We start from the raw sequence: 9,222 nt of genomic DNA on the forward strand, positions 1-9,222 counted from the left end.
GAGAGCCGAAATATTTTCTAATTTCATTAGACGAACCCTCTTCTCCGGGATGATAACTGGGATGGCAGATAAGTCAATACTTAATACACTTATCCATTTATGGAAAGGCCAAACCATGATGGATTATTTTCAATTTCGCATATCAGGGTCTGCTTTAATCTTCTGTCGGAGATGAACTATCTCACATTACAGAGAGGAATAATGGGACTACAGCTGCTAGTATCTCACTGCTTTTTGGGGGCAGTTCAAGAAGGTACCAGATGTTCCTGATTCAGATCACGGTCCTGCTGTTTATTCAGTCCATACGTCTCTGTCTTTTGTTCACGGTACATGCGTCAAAAGCAGATAAAGAGACCTCCGTCTGTAGTGTAGCCTCTAGTGTAACTACCCTCTCAGCAGAGACTCCGTCCGCACTCGACCAACCCAGCAGCTCAGAGGTCGACACAGACTCCTTTTAAATAGCTGCACCAGCTCATGTTCACTCAAATCCCCCCCCCCCCCCCCCCCCCCGAAATCCACACCTACCATCCACATAGGAAACATGCATGTTGCCTGACATCTTGATTATGTATCGGGTCGCTACAGTAGAAGGTTGTCATCCTTCTGAAAACTTGCAAATCTGAATATGTTAACACTTGCTGACAAAGTGCAGCTGACAAAGGGAAATCCTTAATTTCGCACGTGTTTGGTCAAAGTGAAGTATTTGGGAGATCAAGGTTCGACCAGCTAGCAATGGCACAAGATGATAATTCTCTCAATGAACCATGAAAATCGGTCCAAAATGCTGGGAGGTTCCACCCGTAGGACGTTGAGCTGTTATCCGAGCGTGAGATTTGCCCTTCTAGTGGCACCGTATGAAAAGACAGAGGATCACTACAGTGATTCGGCCTTTAGGGAGCATGAATATCTGTACAGAGTTATAAGTTAAGTCATGATTATAGAAAACACTAATTGTTGAGGCATGCCGGTCTGGACTTAAGTTGTCGGCCGAGACGCCGCCTGCGATTGGCATCTCTTGAGTGATGTCCTCGACCCTGACTGTAATGTCAATAGTGACGTGAAGAACAAGAGCTTTTGCCCTGTACGTCATCAACACGTAACGGCCAATGTTGTACTTTCCTGATCTTACCGCCTAACAATGACCACCTATTAATTCAACATGTAATTGGACAAATAAACTGCAGGTCTATATTTTGCAAGAAGAAGGCATGCAGCTTGTGATGAATTGAGTAAAAAATAAATCACATTTTCTGTTAGAGACTCGTTATTTCAAGTGCATGATTAATGCTTCATCCTCTGAATCTGAAAAAGCAAGGGCATGCAAGCTATTTTTTATTCCAGAAACATAATTTTCCTTTTTTTTTTGAGTTGCTCTTGAATTAATTAGTCCACGTCCATATTCATAGAGGATAAAAGTTTTGTGCATTTTTCAAATAATTACATTTGAAACCTGCTGACAGACTAGCTACTGCAGGGAACAGCACTTAGAGCAAAGAGCAATGTTAGTTCATGTTCTAAAGGTCCAACCTTTGGATGAAGCGTCTGTAGCGAGAAGCAAAACATTGCGGAGGGGAGAGGGGCTCGAGGTACGCTGGAGCGCCGGCTAAGGCTCCTGCCCTGATCCGCGCTGCGTGATGCACACGGCGGAGGAGAAAGAAGAGGAAGAGGAAGAGGAGGAGGGGTTTGGGGAGGGAGGGAGGAGGAGGAGGAGCGAGCGGTGAAACGGACCGGTTGAGGCTCGCAGCCCTCAGTCTCTCCTCTCCGCTCGCTGAAGAAGCTTCTCTCTGCTTCTGGTTTTTTTTTTTTGCCCCTCTCTCTCTCGCACGCACCAGATTTTTCTCTCCCCCCCCCCCCCCACTCTTCTGCCTGAGCTGACAACAGCAGACGCAGCGGCGGAGGGTCTCACTCGACCCCCCACCCCCCTGCGACTACTTCTGCACCCATGCTGCCCTGGAAAAGGAATAAGTTTGTTCTGGTGGAGGATGAGTCCAAGAGTAAACCCAAGAGCCTGGGCACCGGGCTGACCTACCACTCCATCCTCTCGTCCCTCCTGCGCTCCTGTCCGGACCTGCTGCCCGACTGCCCCCTCGACTGGGTGGGCAGCATCTTCCACACCAAGCGGCAGAAGGTGCAGCTGAACAAAGAGGAGCCCGTCTACGGCGTGCGTTACCTGGGCAGCGTGGTCACCATCACGGCGAAGGGAGACGGCTGCACCCGGGAGGCCGTGGCCAAGATCTGGGCCAGGAGCAACTACGGGGAGCAGAGCGTCAAGATGAGGCTGACGGTGGGGCCGCAGGGCATCCGGATGAGCGCCGACAAATCGGGGAAAAAGAAACCCGTCCACCTTTACTCCCTCAACAGGATCACCCACTGCGGCGCCGACCCGTCGCGCCCCAAGATCCTGGCCTGGATCTACAGGCACCAGGTCAAGAACATGGCCGTGGTGCTGCGGTGCCACGCCGTCCTGGTGGGCAAGCCGGAGAAGGCCCGCGCCGCCGCCGCCAGCCTCTTCCGGAACGCCACGTCCGCCTTCGGCGAGTTCAAGCGGCTGAAGCGCCAGAGCGACTTCCGGCACTGCCAGCAGCAGCTGCTGGGCGAGGACGCGGTCCCCCTGATGCCGCTGAGGAGGCTGCTGAACGGGCAGTGCCACTACAGGCCGGCGGCCGACAACCCCGGCGGCGCCGCCCGCCTCTGCTCCATCGCGGAGGAGGAGGAGGAGGAGGAAGAAGAAGGACAAGCGGAGGATGGGGACAGTGAAGACGAGAAGCAGGCGATGGAGAAGCCGGCGGCGGGGCACGCGGCGGCGCAGCGGCGGGCAACGATTTTCACCACGAGCACGGACCCGACTCAGCTGCTGTCGGAGTTGGACATCGGGGACATCGCCAGGCTGGAGCACTGCCAAATCAACTTTGTCAGCGACAGCAACAGCAGCACGTTTACGTTCGTCACGTCTCTGGTGTGACGGTTTCGGAGAGAGAGAGGCCCCTCGCCGGCAAACCCCCCACAAACACACACACACACACACACACACACACACACTCAGGCCCCGTCCCGTCCACGTAACGTGAAGCGTTTGCTTGTGGAGACGAAGGCGGGACAGCTGTTTTGCAGACAGGCGGCCCGGAGGCCGGGTGGACTTTTTTGCAGTTTTCGGGAGACTGCGCGTTTACAAAGACGAGCACAATGATGGAGGAGAGCCTCACGTGTTGATCACGTGAGGCACCAAGCGGGATGGTTTTGGTGGAGTCTTGTGTGTGAGCATGATTTAAAGCTGCGTTTGCCAGCGGGGGGGGGGGGGGACTTGTGATATTCTTTCAGGGACGTTATTTGCAAACTTTTTTCTAGTGTGACAAATTGTTAGTAGACTGACCTTTTCCCAAGTGCTAACAGTCGCGAGAGGTTTATTAGGCTTTTACTAATGATCACGGCCAACTATTGATTAAGGTCATAATTTAGGAGGCAAGCCATTGAGTGGACGTGTTTATTGCTGTCATTTGTTACGGCCCTTATCATTTATGCATGCCATGTCAGCAGCGACCTTTTCCTGCAGAGCTTTCGTCACATTAATGTGTGACACCTTTGATCCTTCGGCTTTTGAGAACACTGTGATGAATTTGTGGTCGGGGATAAAATACACAACTGTTCATGCAGCAGTTTGTTATTTATGTAATGTCACATGTCACATGGCTTGCCAAAACAACAACAAAACAGATCTCGTTGCTTTGCTCTTTTTGTCTAAGTTCTGCTGATGGACCCTTACAATCAAACACGAGCTGTTGATAATATCTATACAACCACCAAAAGATACATTGTGATTATCATGAGATTAATCTATTTATTTTCCAAATATGATGAATAAAAATGACCCTCGCTTGAACCACAGAGGGATGATATTTTCCAGATGTTTTTGAATAGATTATTTAAACGACTCCAACAACTTTGCATTCCACTGGTGTGCGTCTGCATATTTCCTGATGTGAACACAAAAGAACAACATGTTTTCACCAGCACAGTTGCTTCGTGAGCTATGAAAACTTTTTAAAACCAGTCGATTCCATTATTTGTGTGCTGGTTTAGGAGAAATGGCCGCAGGCCCGTTGCTGGCTTTTCAGCCCTTTTTACTCTGAGGGGAGCAATTAATCAGCGTATTGAATTGTTCAGGGAATGAGAATAAAGCACCTGGCCCGGCAGGACGGCTGTCGGGCTCTGATGAAAGCAAGTGGTCCAATGCGGGAACCAAAGGAAGCGACTCGCCCATCAAACATTTCACTGCACACATCGGCCTGTTTACTCATCATAGAGTCTTTGAGATCTTTTCACACACAACTTTTAGCATGTTTGGATTTGGGTGTTTTACAACCTGCATCCCTGTCACCTAACTTGTATTTGTTTAATATATTCCACATTACTTCATCACAATAGCACATTGTAGTGCAATAAATCTAATAATGAATTGTGAAACTGTTGAAAATAATGATTGTTCATGATTTTAGTTTTTGAATTGTCTTACATAACAACATCAACGGCTGTTTGGCCTCATTAGGAAATCCTTCTATTGAAGAGGGAGAGCGGCAAACAGAATCCTTTGTGTCGGTGGATCCAGAGAGATTCTGATTGATTGGCTTGAAGAAAATACTTTCACTTTCAGTCCCTTTAGTCGGACTAAGCCGCCTCTGCAAAACAATCAGATCTGATGTCAGAATACGGATAATAAATGACTCCTGTGTCCTTGCAGGAAATCATCGCGTAACAGGGAACACAACACATTGGGAATACTAACGCAAATATATTAATGCCATATTCTTTTATTTTTGCTGCATTTTTATTTTGTTCAGATCGACTGGCTCTTGTTCTGCTTATATAAACACACACACACACACACACACGCACAGTGTAGCAGGGAGATAAAGTCAGTCACGTATGCTCACTGATAATTATGAAATACATTGTGAAGGGCTTCCGATGTCAACATGAACTGGTTAGCAGAGGAACCATAGCGTGTTTTTTTCTTTTACATGACTCCTGTCAGACAGGCAGAAGCGGAAGGAGCAGATGGCAGCAGCAACATGCACGCTGAGCTCTTCCAGAATAATAAGGACTCGAGCTCAGATCCAAAGATGGTCGTTGTTTTGTCGCTTCATTCAGCCGCAGGAGATTCCCTTTAAGGACAGCGGATCTAATCAAAAGTGGCACACACACACACACACACACACACTGGCCTATCAAGTTTCACGTATAATCATGCCATCTTACAGCAGGGGGTCTTTGGAGAAGCGACTCGCTGCTTCTGCTCGCACACAGCTGTTTCACAGGCTTCTTCATCCCTTCGCAGCGCCTGTGAAGCATGGGAGAGTGACAGCGGCGATGAAGGGGGGGAGGAGGAGGAGGAGGAGGAGGGGGAGGAGGAGGAGGAGGAGAGGGTGGGTGCCCATCTCCCATCATGGCGTGAAGGAGCGGAGAAACAAAACGTTGTGCCCCGAGAGCAGCTGGCAGCAGGTGGCACTCTGTTTTGTTCCAGTTCCAAAAGAAGAAGGTGTTGGGCAGCTTTTCTGTGAGGACACCGTGGATCAATGAGGCTCCGCTGAGCACAGAGACAGATGAACAGAAACAAGTCGTCTCAGAAGATACGTGCACTGTCCTCGTTCTCTGAAATGAAACTCCCTGAGAGATCTCATGTGACAGCCCTGTGGCATTCATTTAGCCGTAGGCTCAGTCATGATATTATTACACAATCTCATTATTTTTCTTGGGAATCGGTGTATAAAAAACATGTATTGAGTGCTTCAAATGTTCTCAGACACACTGTACATACTGTACATGAATGAATATAAATGAAAACAGAGAATGTCCACGCTCACAGACTAACGGCACGCTCCCTCAAAGTCTCTGGTGGACTGTTCCTCTGTCAAACCAAGTGTTTCAGGGCTCTCTCGCACACAATTTGAGTCCTTTATGAACGCTATGAAGTCTGTATTTCTGCAGACTTTGCACAATTACCCACAAACCCCAAAACGGGGTCAACAATGAAAGCATGGAGAGGTAAAAAAAAAAAGGGTGGCTTCCGACTGGCAAACTGCATCTGCTTGGAAACATTTAAGAGATTATAGATGCAACATGAAGAAAAAAAAACAGGAATAGAAGCAGATGTCACTTGAGGTCAGAAATGACCTCTTATCTTGAGCCCAGAATCCTCGGGTAAGAAATTCAAATAAATACCCACAATTCCACCATTCGTACATGATTTGATCTGCAGTCAAAGGAGAAAAATTGAGTTACGTGTTCAAATGATCCGAGTATGAAAGCGAACAGGCGTTGCTTTCTATCTCATGCATATCTTATTGCATATTCTGAGAAAAGGAGTTGCACACCTGGCAATTTGCAAAGGAGACACTGTGCGTCTTCCTGCTCAGGAACACCGAGACGGAGGGTGATTTCTCTGTTGCTACAAACACTAGCAAAACCAAAATTGCAATAAAAAATACTTCCTGTGGAAGAGCATTGAATAAAGGTTCTCTTCTCTAGAACCCTGCATGTGTGTCAGCTTCCTGCTCATTCATCCACTTTTCTTCTGCTGCTGAGGTCATTGAAAATGAGCCACGGGAGACATTTCCTGCCCTTTTCCAGCTCGGTTTCAATCACACTGTTTAAAGTAGCCTCGCAAAATTGGAAAAACCTCCTTTAAGCACCTTTGTGAAAAATGATACGCAACTGAGAGCAGACTCGTTCATTAAAAACGACAAGAGGGAATGCGATAACCCATTCACACACCACCTGATGCCTTTTCGAACGGGCCTGCAGAACCTGAGGATCGCAGGAAGGTTGCACGTAGCTTTCGTCCCCGGATGCAATTGCACCGACAGTAACTTCAATAAAATCAATAACCTGGGAGCACCGTGTTTTTTTTTTCTTCTATGGAAGACGGTCGGATACAGTGCAGGGAGTGCCCTTGCGGCTTCATTTGTTGTGTATCGCCGGCTGTGACGGTGAGATCTGGTTACAGACTGCAACGACCTCAAGCGACAGAGGTGCCGCCGCAAGTAGATTCTGACATCTGCATCCGCAGTGCTCACATGAACACACACAGAGACACGATCGCAAGCTGCTCATTTGTGTTAGTTACTTTAAAAAAAGGAAAAACATTGTACTTATTTTACATGATTTAGGCCAGTTACTTACAAAGTCTATGTCATGCATCAAAATATATGAAATCTGGGCTATTTAGTTTCTCACAATGGGACGGGTCTCTGTGTTCCTCAGGAACGAGGAGGCTTTTCAACAAAAAAGAAGGAGTCACATAACACGGTATATTTAGACTCAGCCTTCACAGTTTCAGTGTTCACAGCCTGAGTTCTTTCTGCCCATCTTATTTATTATTTTTCAGTGGATGTTGACTACAAAATGTTACAGCCAGAAAATGTGGAAAATGTGGAAATCCAGTGCATTTTGGTTTACATTCAGTTGTTCATTTGAGCTACAGGGTCCGCTTGAGTGATGTTTAATTACTCAAGCTAAAACATTTGGTTTTCATCAATAGATCTGATCCTTTTTGCAATGTTTCAACATTACCGTGGTGTTATTTCATGGTGTTATTTCTGTGGGAAAAATCAATGTTGAAAGTCAAGAAAACCAAAATGTGTGGGCAAGACGTTTCAAGTGCATGTTTAGGAGTTTAGATAAGATGCAGGTGGAGGATTTCCCCATATTGAATCATACAGAAACATCCATGGAATATTTAACACAGAGATACAACCTTGCTGGAAGGACATATTGATGAGGGGAAAATAGGATCCTATTATCCAACAGGCAAGGTTTAGCATGAGCGCTTAGAGGTGGGCGTAGCATTGTTGATTTTGACTAAAGCTGATGTTTTCCTAGCTTCATATTTAACACGAGTGGTGTCAATCCTGACACGAGTGATCAAGTCTTTAAAATACGGCACGTTTGTCTTTCGTTGCCTTACCGTTATCCCCCCCCCCACCTGTAAGAAACTTGTACTTGAAATAATAACTTCACGTGGAGGCATTACATTACAGTCATGTCCTCTGCCTCCTTCCTGAAGGCATTTAAGCTCCATCAAAACGACGGGGGGGGGGGGAAACAGTAATTGGCTGCAATTATCACCACATTTACCGCTATTTTCAGTAACAGAGGAGGTGTTGTCGTTATACCTGTGGGTCTCTCTCTGCTGCAGCATTGACAGCTCTTCGATTTGTTCGTAACAGGCACAACTAATGTCACGATGAAAGTTTTGTGAAACAGAAGAAAAAACTATGCCCCGTCACATAGAGAAAAATATTCCTATTTATCCCAGAAGCACTTTGTTGGACACAGAGGCAATCAGTCCAGCGTCAGTTTGTCTCCCAAGGTTCCTATTACCTGAGGAGCAGCAAAACAAGTCACTGGAGAGCAATCACTTTGACACACGCGCGCACACACACACACACACACAAACTGGGCCAACGTATAATTGCATTTAGATGGACAGATTTGGCGAATGAGACTTTTTCTTTCCGCCTCTCTTTGAGCTGCAGGCGGAGGCCGGACGATGAAGTGGGCGGTTGGGGTGGGCGGACTTGGCCGGCGGCTTTGGAACGTGCGCCGCAGAGGAGGCCGCGCGCGCGTGGACACGGGCCACGACTCCCAGTACCTGAACAAACGAGGACGCACCAAATCCAAGAGGGTGGATCGCAGCAGCGTACTTAGAGGGGAGGCGCTACTGTCACCAGGGGGACATTGTGGTTTAATTATTGGTTATATTTCAGCATGGTTTTGGTTTTATGTATGGCATGTTTTTATAAACATTTTAGCATGTTTTGTTTTTATAACATTTTAGCATGTTTTGTTTTATTACATTTTAGCATGGTTTGTTTTATTACATTTTTACTTGTAAAACCAATGTTTAGTCAACTACATGCACCTGGAGGGACTAATCAACTACAGAGCCCTGGCCAACCATATTTCACTAGGAGAAAGGACCTCCCCTCCCCAATCACCCCAGCTGCTATAAGGACACCAAGCACGGCAGAGAGACCACGAGCAGAGAGACCACGGGAAGGAGAAGCCACAGTGGAGTGAAGCAGTGGAGGACGACAAGGCAGCGGACGAGCAGGCAGGGTGCATACAAGGACGAGACGGATTGGGCACCTCACTGGCAACCGGAAACTCAGAGAAAGGGCCGGACGGATCAGCGGCTGGTTGAATTTTAAACCTTGTTTTTAGCGC

At 47.3% G+C, this 9,222-nt stretch overlaps 1 protein-coding gene across 1 annotated transcript; it reads left to right on the forward strand.

Annotated features, from left to right (window-relative positions):
- The first annotated feature begins 1,735 nt into the window (after positions 1–1,735).
- fam43b (family with sequence similarity 43 member B) lies at positions 1,736–3,192 on the forward strand. Its single transcript, XM_037479254.2, has one exon. It carries the CDS (start codon positions 1,943–1,945, stop codon positions 2,960–2,962), a length of 1,020 nt encoding a protein of 339 aa, XP_037335151.2. The 5' UTR covers positions 1,736–1,942; the 3' UTR covers positions 2,963–3,192.
- Positions 3,193–9,222: the final 6,030 nt, after the last annotated feature.

Source organism: Pungitius pungitius, chromosome 1, assembly GCF_949316345.1.
Source record: "Pungitius pungitius chromosome 1, fPunPun2.1, whole genome shotgun sequence".
Taxonomy (NCBI): Eukaryota; Metazoa; Chordata; class Actinopteri; order Perciformes; family Gasterosteidae; genus Pungitius; species Pungitius pungitius.